The 21,940-nt window shown below is 41.0% G+C and overlaps 6 protein-coding genes across 6 annotated transcripts; 3 read left to right on the top strand and 3 right to left on the bottom strand.

Moving 5' to 3' along the window:
* The first annotated feature begins 679 nt into the window (after window positions 1–679).
* Window positions 680–1,918, top strand: LOC126603454 (uncharacterized). The gene is made up of 3 exons (XM_050270307.1): window positions 680–1,033; window positions 1,119–1,220; window positions 1,305–1,918. Exons 1-3 carry the CDS (start codon window positions 823–825, stop codon window positions 1,832–1,834), a joined length of 843 nt encoding a protein of 280 aa, XP_050126264.1. The 5' UTR covers window positions 680–822; the 3' UTR covers window positions 1,835–1,918.
* Window positions 1,827–3,937, bottom strand: LOC126603447 (pentatricopeptide repeat-containing protein At2g20540). Its single transcript, XM_050270297.1, has 3 exons — window positions 2,265–3,937; window positions 2,059–2,132; window positions 1,827–1,965 (listed from the first exon to the last, which is right to left on the bottom strand). The coding sequence occupies exon 1, from the start codon at window positions 3,935–3,937 to the stop codon at window positions 2,309–2,311; it is 1,629 nt and encodes a 542-aa protein (XP_050126254.1). The 3' UTR covers window positions 1,827–1,965; window positions 2,059–2,132; window positions 2,265–2,308.
* A 27-nt stretch (window positions 3,938–3,964) lies between these two features.
* LOC126603445 (putative pentatricopeptide repeat-containing protein At3g15130) lies at window positions 3,965–6,152 on the top strand. The gene has a single exon (XM_050270295.1). It carries the CDS (start codon window positions 3,965–3,967, stop codon window positions 6,023–6,025), a length of 2,061 nt encoding a protein of 686 aa, XP_050126252.1. The 3' UTR covers window positions 6,026–6,152.
* A 119-nt stretch (window positions 6,153–6,271) lies between these two features.
* Window positions 6,272–10,045, bottom strand: LOC126603451 (serine/threonine-protein kinase AFC3). The gene is made up of 12 exons (XM_050270300.1): window positions 9,701–10,045; window positions 9,419–9,539; window positions 9,287–9,313; window positions 9,046–9,199; window positions 8,908–8,956; window positions 8,513–8,627; window positions 8,259–8,350; window positions 8,022–8,169; window positions 7,213–7,277; window positions 7,036–7,133; window positions 6,775–6,880; window positions 6,272–6,661 (listed from the first exon to the last, which is right to left on the bottom strand). The coding sequence occupies exons 1-12, from the start codon at window positions 9,806–9,808 to the stop codon at window positions 6,518–6,520; spliced, it is 1,227 nt and encodes a 408-aa protein (XP_050126257.1). The 5' UTR covers window positions 9,809–10,045; the 3' UTR covers window positions 6,272–6,517.
* Window positions 10,046–11,089: 1,044 nt separating this feature from the next.
* Window positions 11,090–12,671, top strand: LOC126603458 (two-on-two hemoglobin-3). The gene is made up of 3 exons (XM_050270309.1): window positions 11,090–11,332; window positions 11,450–11,580; window positions 12,233–12,671. The coding sequence occupies exons 1-3, from the start codon at window positions 11,196–11,198 to the stop codon at window positions 12,439–12,441; spliced, it is 477 nt and encodes a 158-aa protein (XP_050126266.1). The 5' UTR covers window positions 11,090–11,195; the 3' UTR covers window positions 12,442–12,671.
* A 4,361-nt stretch (window positions 12,672–17,032) lies between these two features.
* Window positions 17,033–20,980, bottom strand: LOC126603443 (nitrate regulatory gene2 protein-like). Its single transcript, XM_050270293.1, has 4 exons — window positions 19,588–20,980; window positions 18,823–18,992; window positions 18,352–18,575; window positions 17,033–18,058 (listed from the first exon to the last, which is right to left on the bottom strand). The coding sequence occupies exons 1-4, from the start codon at window positions 20,558–20,560 to the stop codon at window positions 17,281–17,283; spliced, it is 2,145 nt and encodes a 714-aa protein (XP_050126250.1). The 5' UTR covers window positions 20,561–20,980; the 3' UTR covers window positions 17,033–17,280.
* Between the last annotated feature and the right edge of the window lie 960 nt (window positions 20,981–21,940).

Here is a 21,940-nt window from a genome sequence, read left to right as displayed (position 1 = left end):
AAATCACTTATAGGTAAAGAGAAATATCACTAGACCGGAGTACTAAATGACATTCATAGTTAATACTTATCAGTTATCAAAGTTGGTAATTGGAAAGGAGGAGGGCTGGTGTCATAGTGGGAACCAAGCACCATTGTGGCCTTCTCATCCGAATTCGAGGCTCTCCCATCCCACCGAAATCGGTAATTGGTAAGAAAAAATTAATTAGTTGTACTTTTGAAAAGAGCTCATTTCTCACTCCTTTGTAGACGGTTGTGATTAGGTTATTGAATCGACAATTATCATTGATGACTAGTTAATAAATATTGACTATTTCGTCTAGTGACACTCAATATTCACTTTGTGAGACACACTCATTCTCACCTCCAATGAATAATTTTGATTAAGTTTGAACAAAGACATTGCTGATACATGATTAACTGTCGATAACTGTTGTCAGTGAAACTCAGACTCCATGGTATTGAAACACACACTTATTCTCATTTTCAATCAATGTTTTTTATTAAATAATTGAATCAAGGAATTGTTGTGGAGTCAAGTAATAGCCTATAACCATTGTCGGTGAAATTCAGTCTTTATTTTGTTGAAGTCAGTTTTTGAGTTCAAATTTCATGAGATATATAAATGAGAAATAGAAAAAAGGCTGGTTAATAGACGAGGTCAAGTTGGGAATTTACTACTATCGGACTCGGGTCCGAATCAAAAGCAGAGAATCCAAAACCAACCGACCCAGAACTAGAGCTGATACCACAGACTCGTATGAACTGCAGCCTTCGCTGAGAAGTAAAATACGAAGCGGTCATCGATTGATTGAAGGAAAAAATGACCACAAACAGCCGAGAAGCCCGACGGAGGAAGATCATGGAGCGAGGGTCCGACCGCCTTGCCCTAATCACGGGTCGGATCCAAACCCTATCCCCCTCCTCCTCTTTATCTTCTTCACCACCGCCAGACCCAGCAACTCACAGTGAAGATACAGACCTGCCATCCCGGCATCAGATTCCCAGAACCCACGTCCCAGATCAAATCCCAGGTACCCTTTTTCTCTCTATCTCCAAAAGCCTTAATCTTTAGTTGCTTTGTTGTTGTAGTTGCTAATGGCGGTTGTGGGTCTGCAGTTTTCACTCCTGAGATTGAGGAAATGTGGTCAGCACCATCAACGGTTCAGAATGAATCACCGACGTCCCAGACCGAAACCCACGTCCCTGGTCAAATCCCAGGTACCCTCTTTCACTCTTATCTCCAAAAGTCTCCATCTTTAGTTGCTGTTGTTGTGTTTGATAATGGCGGTTGTGGGTCTGCAGTTTTCACTCCTGAGATTGAGGAAAGGCGGTCATCATCGTCAACGGTTCAGGATGAATCACCACCATCAACTGTTCAGAATGAGTCACGACCATCATCATTGTCATTTGAGAAGCCTAGACTTTTCACTGCGAGTAGAATAAGTGGCGCCATTGAAGCATCAGAAAGGATCCGAATTTACATTTCCATGGCGATTGCGGTACTGGTGGCTTTTTCCCATCTGGGTTTTCCTTTACTGGGTAGTAAATTGGTGAAAACCCTTATGGGTTTTAGGCCTCTGTACCTGGTTTTGGTGACCAATGTGACACTTGTGCTTGCTCGAATTTTCGACAGCGGTCAACAAAGACACCACAGAGTGCCTGCCGGAATTGGTGAGGGTCAAACTATGAGTGGTAGCGAGTATGAGTGGGCTGAGCGGTTAGGCAAGGCTTTAGGGATAGGCTTGTTGGGAAAGAAGGTACTTGATGCTCTGTTTATGGATTGTGCTGTGTATGCAATAATTGTTGTTTGTGGCCTCTCTTTTGCTCAGTAGTTCAGCTAGGAGTAGGATTTGTACGTTTTTTTTTCTGTGGTATGGGAGTTTATATCAATGAAACTGATCAACTTTGCTTCCGAATTTCTGATATTTTTGTTGTCCTGTGTCATTTTGTATTGGTTGGAAATCTGCAGTTGGAGAAATATAGCAATGTTTTCTTTATGTTAGCACCTATATATTCATTTGGGATTGACAAAAATGATTGAAAGAAGAGCTAGTACCTTTCGTCTTCGCTAGTTTCCTACTTGTCTTGATAGTTCTAGCACCATTTTCCTCTGGCCGTTAGCCTCCTCATCAGCAAAACCAACTTTGGTCAAGTTATACAGTTCAGGTAAAACTGCTAATGGAATGCAATGGGTTGCAACTTGAGGGTAACCAGCTATGAGAAAAAACAATTTAGATTCCTGAAAGAATAAGTGAGGTTTACAGTTTTGTTTTCTGGGCGTTTCTCAGCCCGATTGTCTCCCGATATTAACACAAAAGTTGACTGCAGTCCTCTGGTGTAGCGTCTAACTTATCATCTGGTATGTTCTGCTCCGAAAGAAGCAGCTCTAGCATGGAAAAGATGTCTCTCGCAAATGGTTTTGAATCATCACCGGCTACGAATTCCATAACCACATTGTCAACCTCGATCGAACTGCAACCTGGGGTTCTCTTCATGCTCTTACTTCTTATAAGTTTCCTCATCCTTGACACATCCTCCCACTTCCCTAGGTCTGCATATATATTGGAAAGTAGCACATAGTTCCCTGCATCATCTGGTTCAAGCACCGAAAGGTGCTCCATAGCAGTAATGGCAATCTCGAGATTGCAATGAGTCCTGCAGGAACTTAACAACGAACCCCAAATCTTTGAGCCTGGATTCATAGGCATCTTGTTTATTCTGTCAAGAGCCTGATCAAGGTGTCCGGCACGTCCCAGAAGATCAACTAAACAACCATAATGCTCGATTTCCGGTTCTATATTATGATCTTCTCTCATAGAATCAAAGTACTTCACTCCCTCATTCCATAAACCAGCATGTGTGCAGGCTGATAAAAGACCTAGAAATGTAACGCCATTCGGTTCAACCTTCACTATTTGCATCTCTTGAAACAGTTCAACTGCTTCGCGAGCTTTCCCGTAATTCGCCAGCCCTGCAATCATGGTACTCCAAGAAATCACATCCCTCTCCAACATCTGATCAAACAAGTGCCAAGCCTCATCAATGCAGCCACACTTCACGTACATTTCAATCAGGGCATTGCAAACACAAACCGACTGCAATAGCTGCTTCTTTTCCGAGTACATGTGAATCCATTTCCCAACCTCAAGAGCTCCAAGCTGTGAGCAAGCCGGCAAAACAGAAACAATACTAATCTCATCAGGTTCATTATCCAGCATTTGCATTCGCCGGAACATATCCAGAGCTTCGGCGTAGCACCCGATTCTCGTATACCCTGAAACCATTGCTGTCCAAGACACAATAGTCTTGTTAGGAATTTCCTCAAACACTGCCCTTGCCCCTCTCATCTTCCCCAATCTAACATACCCAGAAAGGAGACTATTCCAAGAAATGACATCCGGTTCAGACATTCCGTCAAACACCTTGTGTGCATCTGCTAAATTATCACATTTCAAATACAAATCCATCAAAGCATTCTCAATCAGCAAATGCGACTTCGGCCCAAATTTACACACTTGGGCATGAACTTGCCTCCCCAGAACTTCACAGAAAATCGCCGCGCAAGATTTGATCACAAACGGGAACGTGAATTTGTCAGGAAGTTTTTGGTTTTCTGCTTCTCTCAGCATTTGCTTATACAAACTGATTGCTAAATCATATATTTGATTATGCGTATTAGCTCTGATCATGGCGTTGAACAGAAAGACGTTTGGCTCCATAACTTGTTCAAATAGCAAGCCAGCGTAGCGCAAATCCCCACTGTTGTCACACACGTCCACCATTTTTGTCACCAAGAAATTGCTCTGTGACAACGAGAGCTTCACAATCTGAGCGTGAATTTTCTTCAACCCTTTTGTGCTTTTGCAATTTAGTAACTTGGGTACGAAGGAATTCTCCAGTTCTCTGACAGATAAGGCGCTGATTCTCGTTGCCATTAGGGACTAACGGGGTTGCTCGGAAGGATGAATGAGCGGCAGAGGTTGGCGAATATCCTTCGGAACTGCTCGAAGAATTTGCTGCTTGATCAGGGACTGCAGGCTCATGGGATGGTGATGAGATTGGGATTTGGGCTTGACTTAATGTTGAACAACGATCTTATAGATATGTATGGCAAATGCGGGAGAATGGGGATTGCCCTTGAGGTGTTTGATAGAATGCCCGAGAGAAATGTTGTTTCGTGGACGGCTTTAATGTGTGGATACTTACAGAATGGTAATGCCAAAGGCTCACTGTCTCTATTTAGTCGAATGGGATTTTCGGGAATTAAGCCGAATGAGTTCACCTTTTCGATCAATCTTAAGGCGTCTGGGTTTGTGGGCATTGTTGAGAATGGAATGCAGATTCACAATATGTGCACCAAATCTGGTTTTGAATGGGTTACGGTGGTGAGCAATTCTATCCTCGACATGTATGCGAAATGTGGAAGATTTCACGAAGCAGCACGAATGTTCGATGTTATGCCAGTTAGGAATCTTATCAGTTGGAACGCGATGATAGCCGGATTCACACTTGAAGGAAATGGGGAGAGTGCTTTGCTCTTATTTAGGAAAATGCAAGGGCTAGGAGAAGTCCCCGACGAATATACGATTACGAGTACGCTGAAAGCTTGCAGTGGTATTGGAGCAGTCCGGCAAGGAAGCCAAATACATTCCTCCTTAATCACAAGAGGATTCCTGTGCTCAGTTCGGACTACCATTGCTGGTGCTCTTGTCGATCTGTACGTAAAATGTGGGCACTTAACTGAAGCTCAGAGGGTATTCGATCAAATTGAACAGAAGAATTTAGTATCCTGGAGTTCCCTTATTCTTGGTTATGCCCAAGAATGCAATCTACTACAAGCCATGGATTTGTTTAGGCAGCTCAGGGTTAGTATCGATCATCGAGTAGATGGGTTTGTTCTCTCAAGCCTTATGGGCGTGTTTGCTGATTTTGCCCTGGTTGAACAAGGTAGGCAAATGCATGCTTTCACCATCAAAATCCCATCTGGTTTAGACATATCAGTAACTAATTCGATTCTGGATATGTATCTCAAGTGTGGATTAACAAACGAGGCAGAAAGACTGTTTAATGAAACTCCGGCGAGGAATGTAATTTCTTGGACGATTATGATCACAGGCTACGGAAAGCATGGTCTTGGAAGGAAATCTGTACGTCTGTTCCAACAAATGCAATCGGATGACATAGAACCCGATGGGGTGACTTACTTGGCCGTGCTCTCAGCCTGCAGCCATTCTGGACTAATAGAAGAATGCGAAGATTACTTCTCAAGATTGTGTCTCGACAAACGGATCAAACCAATTGTAGAGCATTATGCTTGCATGGTCGATCTCCTTGGCAGAGCCGGACGGGTAAAAGAAGCCAAGAATCTCATCGACAACATGCCTTTGAAACCGAATGTTGGAATACAGCAAACTCTACTTAGTGCTTGTAGAGTACATGGGGACTTGGAAATAGGGAGAGAAGTGGGCGAGACGCTTCTGAAACTGGACAGCAATAACCCGGTCAACTATGTGATGCTGTCAAACATCTACGCTGAGGCCGGCTACTGGAAAGAGTGCGAGAGAATAAGAAAACTGTTTAAGATGAAAGGGTTAAAGAAAGAGGCAGGACGCAGTTGGGTGGAGATCAACAAGGAGGTCTACTTCTTCTACAATGGGGATGAGACACACCCGCTTACGGAAAAGATTCATCAAGTGTTGAAGGAGATGGAAAAGAGAATAAAATCCCAGCTGGGTTATGTTCATGGGGTGAGGTTTGCGCTGCATGACGTGGAAGAGGAGTCGAAGGAGGAGAGCTTGAGATTTCACAGTGAGAAGTTGGCAATCGGGTTGGCATTGGTGTGTGGTGAAATGGAGAAGGGAAACAAAACGATTCGGATTTTCAAGAACTTGAGAGTGTGCGGGGATTGCCATGCTTTTATCAAGGGCTTGTCGAAGGTTTTGAAGGTGGTGTTTCTGGTGAGAGATGCAAATAGGTTTCACAAGTTTGAGGACGGCGTGTGTTCTTGTGGAGATTATTGGTGATAACCAATTGACATGTAATTCATCTAACTTATTGGTCTACTTTTTTCTTTCAATGGCAGTGTTGTGTACTTGTGTGATATAATAAATTGTGGGTGATAAAAAAAAGAGAGCGATTATAGCAGTTTTATTTCTGACCTTCTGGCCGTCGAATATAATAGATCAAGGAAAATCACGGGACAAAATTAAAAGCGGAATGCAAGAGGTAAAAAGGAGTGTGAAAATATGAGGCAAAGCGCGCCTAAAAAGTACGAAAACTCCATGCATTTTAGAATCACCAAGACTAATTCAAGACGAGTAAGGGAAAAGTTCAGTATTTCATAGATGAGGCCACTAAACTATTTGTACATATACAAGTGAAGCTCAACTTACTATTTGAGCTCTCCCTCCCTCCCTCCCTCCCTCCCTCGATCTCTCGCCATCGTTAGATGAGCTAGCTTTGCTTTCTTCGAATCCTAACATAGGGAAACTAATTATATCTCGCGATGGGGTTCCTCAGGTTGGAATCTTGAAGAAGGGGTGATCAAGTGCCTGTCGAGCTGTGAGGCGTTCAGATGGATCATATTTCAGCAACCCATACAACAAATCAGTTAGGTAGGAACTGGCTTTCGACGACCCTACAAGTCGCAATATCAGATCCTGTATACAAAATAAATGGCACCATATCAACTAACAAATCAAGAAATTCCACAAGTTATCAAATCATGTAAATACTTTTTGGAACCGAAAATAGAGAGGAAAAAGGTAAAAACCTTTAAACAGTCGAGCTTCTTTACAGCTCTAATGCTCTCCCTTGAAACTGCTCCTAAAGGCCAATTCAGTCGTGCACCCCGCCTAAAATACTTTTCAGCACCATGGCTACACATGGATAAAAACTGAATAAAATTATCTCATCCAATTTCTAGTTCAATAAAATAATCAAAACTCAAAAGTGCTCTAGATCCAATACAAAACTTGTTCAACCATGTTCTAGAAAAAAAAAATAGCCAGAATCAGTATATTTCAATACATACTTGGCCTTTCGGGTCATATGTTGCGGCAGAGGTCCCAATATCCTCTCCATCATTGCCAAATGCTCCAAGTTCTCGTGCGTCTGAAATAATGCCTCTCCCTGACAAAATTCCCCATCTTAGAAATTCCTGACCAGAAGAATCCATATTTGAAACAGGATAAAGTAATGTAGGACTAACCGAACAAAGTTCAATAAGAATGCACCCTATACTCCACAGATCACAGGGGTAAGTCCACCCTAGACCTGCAAGATAGACATACAGCAATGATGAGAACAATATAGATACTATTACTGGTCAGTACCTGAGATGTACGCAAGATAAAGCTTGATCATTGTAACAGAATAATTATTACCAAAAACAACTTAGTGATTTTTTCTCTACTTCCATAATAACTTAAAATGACAAGAGAGAATAAAGTAAAAACAAAATTAGGTTAACAAATAGCTGGTAAAAACAGCTATAATCTTTACAAACCAACACACAAAAAACAATTACACTCTGCAGAACCAGGACAAGTAAAGGATGACCATGCTGGAAATGTCACCAAACTCAATTCAAAACAGACCCAAGAAAGAGCTTAGGGGAAGGATAAAAAACATGAATATCCTATGCTACGGATGCATCTTAATAAAGAGAAGAAACCACACCACTACGGTAAAAGCTAATAAAGATTGTTATAAGTCTCCATCAATGCCATACTGTAACGTGCCCTTATTATGTGTTCTTATTGACCATGTTGGGGGATCCAGCATAAAAAAACGTGACTAATGCACCACAATAACCTTCTATGACTCTGTTAAACACTCCCTTTGAAAAAACTTGTTTATAGATGTACCAGCCTCAAGTACTTTTCTAAATCACCAGTAAGATAGTCCTTTTCATCAACACCATATTGCTTAGTATGGTTTCAGTGAAGATGGGAACAGAAGGTGAATAAAAAAGGAAATGATATCACATTTTGGCTGGCCAGCACCGTAATTAGTTACCTAGAATAATCTCAGGGGCTCTGTAATGCCTGGTAGAAACAATGGAGCTATGGTTCTGATCATCAGACACTGTACTACCAAAATCAATCAGCTTAATGGCACTAGACTTGGGCAAGCACCTGTAATTCGTTTCATCTGAAGAAAACCTCTGTACCATTTTCAAGCACTTTTATTAACTGAGTCTGTAGCCAAATATGAAACATGGCATGAACTTTAAATTGTAAAAGTCCAAGATACCTTAGAACCAGGAAGCTTTACATATTCAGAGGACACAAGAAGAATATTTTCTGGCTTCAGGTCAGTGTGAATTAAGCGTAAGTCATGCATATCTGTTGGAAATATTGAAGAAAAATTGTAAGTTAAAAACAAAAGGACTGAATTAAAACACCCTGTTACAGCCATGGACAAAGACAAGAGGCCAATAAACAGATTTGTGTGACTGGTTACAATAAAAATAAAAAAGAGAATGAGACTAAGAACTATCCACACACATGCTACAGATTCCAAAAGCTGTCGTCCAAATTCCCGAACAAGATCCACAGGGAATGGGCAGTATTTATTTCTCTTTATAAAATCAAATAAGCTTGGTCCAAGCTTCTCAAACACCTGAGAAACCATTAAATTCATCCAAATGAAGGTTTCTGTTTAGTTCCCAGTTCTATAAATAAAGTCCATGGACATACTAATATCAAACTGTAAGTCAATCTGAAAGCTCGATTGGTATTACATGCATATGAGAATCGATCATCTAAACTACTTGTAGGAAAATAACCAGCATGGTAGAAAAAATATTACACAGATTCACAACAGCAAGCAGAAAACAGTCAAAGAGTACAACATAATGGAGCAAAAGAGTAACATGAAGGAATTTAATTGGGATACTTACAATGCAAATGTGATTGCGGTAATCAAACCAAGTGCGAATCTGCACACAGCTGCATCAATGTATTAACATGCTCGAAGTTAGACGACATCACAATGATTGAACCAGCAATTCTATCAGCTAAACCCAGAAGACATGTACCGTGAGTTGCCCTTATCATGCTTAGCAAGCTGTTCAAGCACATCAATCTCAATCATTGCTGCTTCCCGATATTTTCGTATGCTTCGAACTACCTTGATTGCCACATACTCTCGTGTTTGACGGTCCCAACATTCCAAAACTCGGCCAAATGTGCCTACAGCACTAGCAATATGCTGAATGACACAAGCAGAATGACAAAAAAAATAAAATCTTGTAGACAGCAGGACACTTGACATCTAACCTTCACCCATCTTGTTAAGTATTTTATCTGCCAAATCAACGTAAACAACCCCGAAACAACATCATTACCCGATAAAAGCATGTAATTAACAAAAAACAAGAACAATGCGCTAAAATTTCAGGAAAAACTCACATCTTGAAGTGAGATTCTCGCCGAGATTGTAAATATAATGCCCTTCCCGATCATCGTCTCGTTTCGGAGGCGATCCACGCCTTCCATTCCCTTCATTACATGCCATCACAGCCCGTTGCGCCTACAAAAACAAGATGCATCCATCAACCATTTTCATCCCTGTCCGATTACCATTAATCACTGCAAACCCTAAATCCACATGCCGCACAAAAAAGCCCCAATCTTGTCGTTTCTTCTCATTTGGAAACCCTAACCCTAACAAATGAATAGCCCGAAACCAACCTCCGGTTCCGATTGCGATGGGCCGACGTCCCACGCCGACCTCGGCCGCTTCCTGATTCGATTCTGCGAGTTCTCCATCCTAGTCTCTACTCCCACCGTCGACACCATCTGAATCAAGTTCGATCCCCGGCCGTCTGCAACCAAAATTCTCACAACAAAAATTTGGGAAATTTTCTATGGTTTCTGAGACGAAGCTCGGAGGAATCGGTTACTGGAGAAAGAAACGGAGAGAGATTAGCAGCTAACAGGTACCGTACCGACGGAGGAGGTTAGGGTTTGTTAAATGTTAGTTATATAAGGATGTTACAGTCTGCGCCTTTTTGCTTTGTATGCGACGGTGGAGATTGGCGGTTTAAAGATCAGATTAGTCGCGCCGCCATTTTTCTTGCCTTAACATTTCCCATTTATTGATCTAAAGCCCAATTAGGCCCATCTTAAAACCTCACACCATGTTCGGACCCATCTCACATTTTCATGATTCTTAATATTTTTAATGTTCTTTATTTTTTTCAAACCATTAAATTAGATAACTGTTATTATCATTTTAAAAATCTCATTTTACAAACTTCGCAAGTGTATATATTTTTTTAATTATAGAAATATTAGAATGTCAAATAAGACTTTTGAGTGATAATAACAATTCTCTTACATCAAATCTCAATCTTTGAATTTTGTGTTTTAATGCGCAGGAGCCTTTCAAGTTTCTACCATCATCCTTAGCTATTTGATTTATCATTGTAATCTTTTTCAATCTGTGTTCATTTTATCTACTGAAAACTAAAAAATAGACAATAATGAAACCAAAAAATGTAACAGACGCATGTTACAAATGTAATTTCATTTTCGTTCCTTGATCCTTAAAAGATTATTTTGTCCAAATATATCTTCTTTTGCCACATCGCCATATGAAGTTGTCAATTCAGTTTCACTTTATTATAAAAAATGCATTTACATTTTAATAAACTAAATATAAACTGATAGAATATAAACTATCAGATCAATACTGTTTGTCTTTCTGTTTAGGCTTACAATTTGGAGAGATTTTTCAAAGTTTCCGGCACTTGTCCAGGTAATGTTCCCCACAAGTACCGGGAACCAAAAAAATTCTCCACAATTTTGCATTATATATCTCCTTTACAACCGATCAAATGATTATTATGTTCGAATTGGGATCATAGGATATTTCTGTTTTTTCCTTTTGAAAAAGAAAGGGTATTTTGTATTTGTACGCAAATTGTAAGTGACAACATAATTAGCTCATAGTGTCACATAAAGAATAAAAGAGGACAAAGGGGACCAACGTGTCAAATCCACCATTGCCCATAGTTTCGAGACCCTCGACTTCCCATTGGTCAGCAAATCAAATCCGGCAGCGTGCAATCCACGCGGGCGGCACGAGTCCCCTGTATAAACTAAACAGCTTCCTCACAAATCTCCAAACTCACACTTCCTCGAACAAGCACGCGGACTCCGCCACCAACCAGTGAGCAAAAGAATGCAGAGCCTGCAAGCCAAGGCCGCCGAGTGGAGCGGCGTCGACTCGGCCGACGCGTTCGCCATCGACGAGACAAACCTGTTTCAGAAACTCGGCCTCCAGGCCTTCATCAACCTCTCCACCAATTTCTACACCAGGTTCGTTCTCTGGTTCGTCTTTCTTCAGTCTTCATCGATCTCATCGTATCATATGCTGAATTGGATTGGATTGGATTGGATTGGTAGTGAATTTACGATTATGCCCTTGATCGGCAGGGTGTACGATGACGAACAGGAGTGGTTCCGGTCGATTTTCGCCAATTCGAAGAAGGAAGACGCCATTCAGAACCAGTACGAGTTTTTCGTGCAGAGAATGGGAGGCCCAAATCTCTTCTCACAGAGAAGAGGTACGTGTGTGGGAAGTTTTTCGGTATTTCCATTTTATAGTCCAAATTTGCATTTGGTTTGTGCTATGGAGGCCCGAATTTAAGTCCGTAACATTATTTTTGTATGTGACGATAACTTTACGTGACATTCTTATGTGGCGTATGATAAATTAAGTATTCATAATTCACAATTTTGGAAATACTGTTGTTTGTCATATCATGTTATGTGTCGGTGAACGATTTTGATTTAGTTTACTTAACACACGAGTTTGAATTAGTTCGAAAAGGGAAAATTATTGAAAAGAGTTTGAAAACTTTGAGTTTTAACAATAATGACAAAATAAAGGGTAAAATGAATAGTATCATAATTGACTTTTTAGTATAAAAATATGGTTTTTCGTTAAAGTGAATAGTATGAGCTTTTCTTTAAAGTTTCTTTTTGAAAATTATAATTTGGATGGACTTGTAACACCACACGACATGGTATGTTATGCTGGCACTACACACTGAATAATTTCTCTGCTTACCGTGCTATTGTCCGATCCAGTATGTTACGAGATTTTACTGTTACACTGAATATTTCTCTGGTTAAAATTTAGCAAATGCATTGCATTGCATTGCAGCCCGTTTGATTACCAATCTGAGTCCTGATGTTGTAATTGGAAATTGGCAGGCCATCCTGCTCTGATTGCACGCCACCGTCCATTTCCCGTCACGCACGAAGCTGCGGAGAGGTGGCTGCATCATATGCAGCAAGCACTGGACACCACTCCAGACATTGATGCAGAGTCCAAGGTCAAAATGATGAACTTTTTCAGGCACACTGCGTTCTTCCTTGTGGCCGGAGACGAGTTGAAGAAGAGACAGAATCCGGCACAATAACCTCCACGTAAGCATCGCCAGCAGCTACCACCACGGCTGCCAAAGATTTTAGACAAAAAATTAATCTCCATATTCAGAGCTCAATTGTGTTGTGTTGTGAAGACATAGGAGAAACAAGATTGTATTACTTGTCAAACCCTCTTCATTTTTGTGCTTAAATGAGCACAACTTGATACATTATTAGCCACTTATGAATATTTATGAAGAAATAATACATTTCGTACCCTAAAGTTGAAACACTCAAAGGTTCTCTCCTTTTGCACTTGCGTTTTTGCTTCCGTTGGGGACGAGCATACAACATTGAGGATGTCACTGCGGCAACTTCTCAAGTCAATAAGATTCTACCATGTGGAGAGGTTACATAATTATGTTTGGTTGGTCTGGAATACCGTTACAGTAACATCCTTGTTGCACGAAAGTTGTTCTTCTTGCATTGAGATGACAAGCTAAGTTCCAAACACCAAAAACCTAGTTGACAGAACAAAAACAAGAAAATGACATAATAGCTAGCAATTTTCCATGAATTATTGTCCAGATGCATCCATTTTACATGGATTTTCTTTCCATATATATATATATATAGAGAGCCAGGATCGATATGTAGTTTCTGCAACTTATAGAGTCCGTAAAAGGAGGCATGGGTCGTGCGAAGGTGCAGCACATTCCTGATTTCCATGCCTTCTGCAATGTATACTAGACAAGCTTTCGTGATGCCTCCTTTTACGGACTCTTTAAGTTGCAGTGGGACAAGCCTCAAATTCAGTTTTCGATGTTGAAAAAAGAAATCGAGACTCTGGCAATGTCTTCGATTCCACATCTCTGCATCTCGTCACTTGCATTTTTACATTTGTAATGCCTATGGATTCCGGGATGTTCAAAGCTTCAAGGTTGCACATCCACTCTATGGATTCCGGAAGCTGCTCAATCAGAGTATCCTTCAGATTCAAATATCTCAAATCGGATAGGTGCACTAGTTCATTCGGGACTCTAGCAACTGGGACGTCCTCTAAATCAAGAATTGTCAGCAACTTGAACCTAGAAGGCAATTTCTTAAACTCATACAACATGTTTGTGGCAAAGATCGGCAAGAAGCAACCGAAGCTTTGACATACTAGTACAACAACAACAACAACAACAACAACAACAACAAAGCCTTTTCCCACTAAGTGGGGTCGGCTATATGAATCCTAGAACGCCATTGCGCTCGGTTTTGTGTCATGTCCTCCGTTAGATCCAAGTACTCTAAGTCTTTTCTTAGAGTCTCTTCCAAAGTTTTCCTAGGTCTTCCTCTACCCCTTCGGCCCTGAACCTCTGTCCCGTAGTCACATCTTCGAACCGGAGCGTCAGTCGGCCTTCTTTGCACATGTCCAAATCACCGGAGCCGATTTTCTCTCATCTTTCCTACAATTTCGGCTACTCCTACTTTACCTCGGATATCCTCATTCCCAATCTTATCCTTTCTCGTGTGCCCACACATCCCACGAAGCATCCTCATCTCCGCTACACCCATTTTGTGTACGTGTTGATGCTTCACCGCCCAACATTCTGTGCCATAAAACATCGCTGGCCTTATTGCCGTCCTATAAAATTTTCTCTTGAGCTTCAGTGGCCTACGACGGTCACACAACACGCCGGATGCACTCTTACACTTCATCCATCCAGCTCGTATTCTATGGTTGAGATCTCCATCTAATTCTCCGTTCTCTTGCAAGATAGATCCTAGGTAGCGAAAACGGTCGTTTTTTGTGATCTTCGCTAGATTGCTCCGGTCATTAGTGTGGATAAGTATATAAATGGATAGAGATAGGAAAGCAAACACAAGATGTACGTGGTTCACCCAGATTGGCTACGTCCACGGAATAGAAGAGTTCTCATTAATTGTGAAGGGTTTACACAAGTACATAGGTTCAAGCTCTCCTTTAGTGAGTACAAGTGAATGATTTAGTACAAATGACATTCGGAAATATTGTGGGAGAATGATCTCGTAATCACGAAACTTCTAAGTATCGGAGTGTGGTGTCGTCTTGACTTGCCTTATCTGTCTCATAGGTAGATGTGGCATATTCTCTGGAAGTACTCTTCCTCCATCCAGAGGTGGTATCTTTAACTGGTGGAGATGCACAAGGTAATGTATCAATTTCACTTGAAGCTTACTTGTAGTTTCAGGCTTGGTCAAGCGCAATACAAACCATGTAGTAGGAGTCCCCCAAGTCGCCGAGCTAGGGGGTCTGCTGAAAGAGGTGACAGACAAGGTAAGCAATCAGAGCTCCGACTGATTGTTCACCTTCTCCCCATCTTGCAGCAGCATGAAGGATAAAGAGAAGAAAAATGAGAAGAGATGATATGAGATACTTTTGCTTTTGAAGAAGTAACTTTCCACATGCTTATTCTTGAACTGAGCTGGAGGGTTTTCTGGTTTCCTCCAGAGTATAAGGCCGACTGAAGAATTTGAGGGTCAAAACAAGTCCATCAAATCTAGAGTACGTTCCACCCTGCTGATATGGGATACTTTTGCTTTTGACAGAGTAATGGATGTATCGGCACGTGTGCTGTTACGCTTGTCTCCACATGCTTCCTTGTATCCTTCGCACTTGCCCTATCTGTTCCTCAAGCAGATGCGGAATCTTCCCTGGAAACATAACATGTTGAAGATGAGTACTCGAGAGCAATGCCAGGTAAGTAATCAGGTAAGGGGTTCCAGGCAGTCAGTTCCTGGCTGGAAGCTTGATTCTAGTGCAAGAATTAAATTCTGCAGTTATTTGAATTGACAATCTACGCATTCCAACTTCTTTGCTACTTCTCTGCCAACAAATGCAGCACCAAAATTTTCCTTTCTTGACATCGACAGAGCAACCTCAGGTGTAAGATCATGCATCTTACATGTTTTTGCTCTTCCATCTTCATTCGTTTGCATAATTTGCAGCATGCTACGCGCAGTAAATTCCGTAAGATAGTCCTCTGCAACTTCTTCTGGTGTGACCCCGTCATTAGGTTCAACAAATTCTTCAGCTATCCACAACCTAATCACCCATTTAACATTGCAGTTTGTGGTTAGGATGTGGACAACTTTGGCTTTGTTCTTTCGGAAGGCTGTGCAAACAAAGTGGAAAATTAAGTTCGATATTCTTAACACATCCAAGTAATCACAGAAAACTGTACGAAATATAGATATAAAAGGTTGAAACTCAAAACACTCGAGGTTCTCTCTTTTAGTCTTGTGTTTTTCCCTTCCATGTGAGCGAAACTTACATACATGGCTACACCAGAATGTCACTGTGACGGTATCTTAAATCAATCATGCACTACCACGTAAAGAAGTTAAAACACATAACAATGTCTGATTGATTTGGAATACTGTAATTGTGACGTACTCAATGTAAGAAAGTTTTTCTCCTTGTAAGGTCCAAAGACTAAACTTTGGCCAAATTCAATCATTTTACATGTAATAATGAACATGATTAGCAAAACGAGCTTAGAAAAACCGGAACAAGTTATCCGGCTCCATCCATCCCATCCCTCCGTCAAAATTCTTTGAATATATTTTTGGATCACAAGACGCTTGCGACGTGATTAAAACCAAAAATTTTCTTCTATCTCTATCTTAAAGTTTGATTCTTCATTCTCAACTATCACTTGTGTCAAAAACAATGTTCGTAATTGGTAATCGAGCGATTACCAAATATGCTCGCTTAAAATGTACTCTAACAAAACAAAAACATAAATACAAGAACATTTTACGTTGAGATTAAATTAATCAGAGCCAAAGAATAATGTTTCTTCGTTTTCGTGTCGAAAATGTCACATGACATATCGTATTAATTATGCCAAAGCATCCCAGATCCTCAGTCAATCACTTTAGCATGTTTGTTTTGTCGTATATTCTCAATAATTTGACGACATTTTTCTCTCTCTAATTTTGGCACGCACGTTGGCTGACAATGTCACTCGGTCATCCACAGAGATTGCTTTTGATAGATTCTGTGTTTCACCAAGAAATTTCGTAGGCAGATTGCCTGCCCTCTTGTTTGGATGTTCTTTTTATTTTTTTCTATTTGTGCGATCACAATTAAGTTATGTCAACATTTTATATTCTTATTATTTTTTGTCTTATTATCTCTATAAAAAAAAATAATATAAAATGTTAACGTGACTTAACCGTGACTGCACAAAATAAAAATGAATAAAAATGACACCCAAACAAGAGGACATACAATCTGCCTCCAGAAATTTCTGCGTAGGGCCGCCCCAATGCACATTCTCCCATAAAAATGAGATTATCCCATGTCATGATTTATTATACCATGATTATTTATTAAACGGGTTATGGAATTAGGTTTTAGTCTATGTAACGTCACCGTCCAGTAATCAATTGCCACGTGTTGAAAAAAAATGCAATGTCCATCTATTAAGAAGTCGTTATGATGACACGAGAGAATCTAAACTGCATGAAAAAATCATTCGCGATTTCGGCTCACCATTTGTGTAAATGCTACCGTACACAAAATCAACTCTCATTTTTACCCCAAAACAAAAAAAACTATTATCGACACTCCAAACATATCAACACTGTTGTTAAAAAATACCCGCCAAAGAGCAAAATATAACTATTTTATAGTGCTAATATCAAATCCACCAGGAAAAAGAACAAGCCAATAAGTCACATGAAATTTCCCTCGAGTCACAACTTCATTGCCTCCTGTGCATGATTTGCATGTTTCAGCAAAATTTCCAGAGGACAAAGATATCACTAACGGAAACAAGTTTTCCGCATACAAAACAGTACAAAAGCCTCCTACTTCCTAGCAAAACAAATCATACACATATTAGGACATCACCATTTCATACTTGTGCCTCTGTGGTGGACCTCAGTTTTCCATAAGCCTCGGAACAGGCATTAGCGTAGTCTGTCATGGAGCGGAAGATCTCAGGCAGGCGAGTTTTGAGACTCCCAAGTGACTTCTCCCTCACCTGGATACAGTGTCTCTGGTGAGCTTCGTATTCCTCTTCCATTCTCTTCTTCAAGCTCTCAACAATGAATTTCTTCTCTGAGACCGGATCCTTGGGAATTGCATCTTCACCTCTCTCCTGATCCATTTCCGCGTGTCTTTGCGCGTACTTTTGGTGCCAGTCTTCGAAGGCCTGACTTTTACGCAGAAACTCCTTCCGTGTCTCCTCAAACTTCTCTTTTAGCTTCATCTCTTCCTCCTGATTAAGTATGATGGTCTTTATCACAGCCGCAAAGGACGATATTGCAGATTTTGCGAGTTCATCAGGAAGCTTTTCAAGAGAATCGTGCCATGAATGGAGGAGAGCTTGGATTGGTGGACGCTGAACTCTTGGCGGGGATGAGATTTTCTCTTTTAAGCTGCTCTCGATAGGTATGAGATTTAGCTTCAACCAACTATTAAGAGCTTGGATGTATTGTTTTTGATGAGTCACAAGCTTTTCAAAGTGAGAATGCCATTCTTGGAGAACATTCCAAAGCTGGACAGTGCGGTCATGGTGGTGCTTGGTTGTTTCCATCGGAGTATGGGGAATGTCTAGGGACTTTAGGTCTGTAACAATCTTCAACTGGCTGCCGTGATGTGTGCACATGTTCTCCCACATTTTTGCCATCCTGTGATGCAGATGTGATGAATATATTTGCAGAGGAAACCTTTTCTCAATAGCACAATAAACAAATGGGGACATCAACTACGAAGGAAGCAATAACTTCCACAAAATTCAGCACATAACCTTACAGAAGCGGAAACCATCAGTTCAAATTTTCCACCGATAGAAATGGTGCTTTTTAGACACATGCCAAATGATTTTAAGAAAGAATAAGGATCGTCTGAGCAATCAAGAAGACACTAGGGGCAACAAGAACGAAACAAAGAAATAGCAAGAATTCTCAACGCACAAACTTACCCATCAGCTAGAGAAACAAGTTTAGGGTACAGCTGCTCATCCCGTAATTGATTTACTTCTGAAGCTGTAGAATCCATGGACTGCATGTCAACTATGTATCTTGTATGCAAATGACTTACAGCTGCTTTTGTTTTTTCCAATGTTTCAGCACTAGCACTGCGTTTCTTCTGCTTATTCAGCACCGCAACTTTTCTCTGATACTCAACCTTCATAAGCTCCCCTTGCTATCAACACAAAGTAAGATTAAAAAAAAAAAGGTTCAGCGTAAGAAAAAAAATAAGCAGGAAGATACATTTTTGTGCTGGAATATTATTCTCCCGATTAACCGAGTAGAGGATGTGTACTTTTTGTGATATCAACAAATACAAAAAGGACCGCCACCACGAACAGTGTTCATGATGTGGAATGACACTAGTGAATCAAGATGAAAAGCAGCAAACAAATAAAATGAAACAAACTAATGCAATATACCTTCACTTCATCATAAAGTTTCTTTTCCCATGCCAACATCTTATCCAAAACAGTGGCATGAGTTTCATAATCTTCTGAGTTTTCATCCTTCCCATCACCGTTTGGCATGCCTCTGAAAGACTTATTCCACGTAATAACACGCATAACCCTTGCAGAGTGATCAATGTGTCCTGCACAACATCACGAGAATCAGTACCACATCCAACAAACGATTCAAAAGATATCTCACAAAAACAAATGACAACAATATTTAAAATTCAAAAGATGTTTTCGGTAGAACGGCCATTCACATAGTGGTTTCCGAAACTAGTTTAACGATTTCCAAGTCCTGGAACAGGAAGATTCAAAGCATCAACCTTTAAACAGAAAAGGGTAAATACCGACAACTAAAGAGGAATTAGTTTTAGATGTCACAAGAGGCAACATATGGGCAAAGTGCTTATACAAAGTGCTTTTTCTCACTTTAATTTTTTTGAAAGTGTAAATATCTAAGGTTGAGATCAGATCAACAAAAAGTAATATGAAAACCAAAGATTTATCGTTTTGATATTTAAAGGCTTAAAGCCCGAGTGAAGTCAAGATGTTTGCCCACATGTTTTTTATAGGACAATTTGTAGACATTTTTGAAAGCTTTTGAGAAGAAAATAAGGTCTCTTTCAAACTTCGATATCAACTTAGCCATTACATTACACCTAAGGATCAGAACAAAAACAAGCACATCATATAAAGAACTTGGCTTAAGGGGAATTCATAGAACTCGTATACCTCGATTATCTGCGAAATTCGAGTGATAGTGCAACCGAGTGGCCTCGAGCATCTTCGAAACCTCCTGAGCACTCTCCGAGGCCTTCAAGAAATGATCGTCAATCTTATTCAATATGTCCATCAAAGTCACACCAGGAATCACATTAGCTACTCTCCTGCTAAACTCCGGTGGCGCAGTCTTCGAATGCTCGATTGCCACCGGAGTTTCCTCTTCCGCCTTCTCCTCAATCTCCTCCACCTTCTCCGGAGTCTTGGGCTCAACCTCATCACCCAAATCAACGTCGCCGCCGCCGCCGCCGCCGCCAACCCCCATATTCTCATCTTCACCAAATTCCTCAGCCTCTTCATTCTCACTCAAAGATGGTCCCGGCATGTTATCCACCATAAAGAAATAGTCCCAAGCCATGCCCTTCGACTCCGGCATCGGAGGCACCGCCTTCATCTCCGGCGTCCTCGGCGGCGACGATGTCGTCTCCGAAGCCCCATTTCTCGATCTCCTCTGAAACCCTTTATGGCTCTCATCCTCATCATCATGTTCATGGTCCTCTTCTTCCTCATCCTCCTCCGCAATGGCCAGCCCAACTCTCCGACCCCCCATTTTCCGAGCCTCAGAGCTCATCACTGGCATGCTGGTGGCCCGCTTGATCGGGCTTGGAGTGAAAGTGGGCAGAGGCGGCGGAGGCGGCGGAAGGTTCAGGTTCTCGAGATGGGGCGGCGGAGGCGGCGGCGGCTCAGATGCGGGGTCCATCGGCTGATGTTGGCTGTGAAGGATTTCCATCTCCGGGGTCACTTGGGTTTCTCCATGGCCGTAATCACTCAACGCGGCACCGGCGTTCTTCAAGGCCACGGCGTAGCCAGAATGGCCGGAAGCGAAGGCGTTCCTGGCCACCACCGCCTCTTTCATCAGGTTCCGGCGGTCCTTGCATCGCAACACGGATTCCTCGTTTTCGATTCTCGATTGGGCGCACCCCATTTTTCGTGGGTGTCTTGAAAAAACGACTAAAAACTCCTTAAAGTTGTGTACTTTTTGACATTTAAGAGCAATGGGTTGAAAAAAAATACAAAAAGAAGATGTGAGCTTTGGGTTTGGAGCTTCTGGGTGCGGCTAAAACGGCGCCGCTTCCATGGAAATGGCAGAGCGAAGCTTGTCGGAGCTGGGTTTTGGGAGCTCTGGTAAGTCAGAGAGATTTGAGAGCAAAGACGGGGGCTTTTTTGGTTTTCACTTTTGAGAGAGGAGAGGGTTTCAATGGAGGAGGCCAATGAAGTGAAATGAAAAGAGAGTGAGTGCTGCCAAAACAGGTGCAGAAGTGAGCAGACAGAGCAGAGAGAGAGGAGAGAGAAAGCAGAGAAAGAGGAGAGAGAGAGAGGGAGTGACTTTTATTGTGTACTCGCACGGAACGGATGAATTAACGTCTACTCGCGCGCTTTGATTACTCGGTGTCCCTAATTATGATTTTTTAAAGTAACGGTCACATTTTTTGAGGCAGCTGAAACGGCGTCGTACTTGTTGATTAGTGAATTAAGTGGTGAATCAGTCAAAAATTGAGTAGGTAACCAGATAATTACCAACCCAATTACTTGCTTCATTTGAAAAAGTAAAATAAAAAAAATTACTTGGTGTGAAATGGAATAAACGTTCGGTTGGGGTGAATTCGGTAAAAGGAGATATTATTGTGGCCACCACGAGAAAAGCTCTTAATGGCAATTTGAAATTTTGATCACCTCCAACAAAAACTTTTCTTTTTGTACCGTTGTCAGGTGTTACTAATTACCCCGTTAATAGAATCTATAATTTTAAAATGTATTTTACGAAACATTCTTGCTTACCCTCTTAAATGATAGTAATGCTCATCATTCTACGATTATTATTAAATGAGTTTAAATTTTAAGAACTGAAAAAGTAAATCAACTTTTTTCAATGCTTCAACACTTTTCTTGCTTTTGCTGGGAGAAATGTCAAATCCATTAGAAAAGTATCATACATCTCCACACCATCCATGGAATAAGATGCAAATTTGAATATCTAGCCATTGATTAGAAATTAAAAGCAAAGGGCAAGGCCTCTTTTTTTTTTTTTTTTTTTTATGGAAAACAGGGCTAGGCCTTTTTATCCTTAATTAATTGGATAAAATACCGAAATTCAACAACAAACCCCATGCCAAAGTGGCAATGCATCAAACCTATCCCTCGACCTCAGCCATCATTTGTTCCAACTTTCTCACATGGCAAAACGTGATTAATTTAGAACAGACACTTGCCATCCCCTTACTTCTCCCATAGAAAGAGTGAATTCTACCAGTTACCCCACCAAGAGAAACTTCTCATTGGTAAATCGAGTTTAAGAAAGAGTAGA

The sequence above is a fragment of the Malus sylvestris genome, chromosome 15 (genome assembly GCF_916048215.2).
Source record: "Malus sylvestris chromosome 15, drMalSylv7.2, whole genome shotgun sequence".
NCBI lineage: Eukaryota > Viridiplantae > Streptophyta > Magnoliopsida > Rosales > Rosaceae > Malus > Malus sylvestris.
Note: the sequence above shows the minus strand (reverse complement) of the source record. Positions and strands in the feature narration are given on the sequence as shown.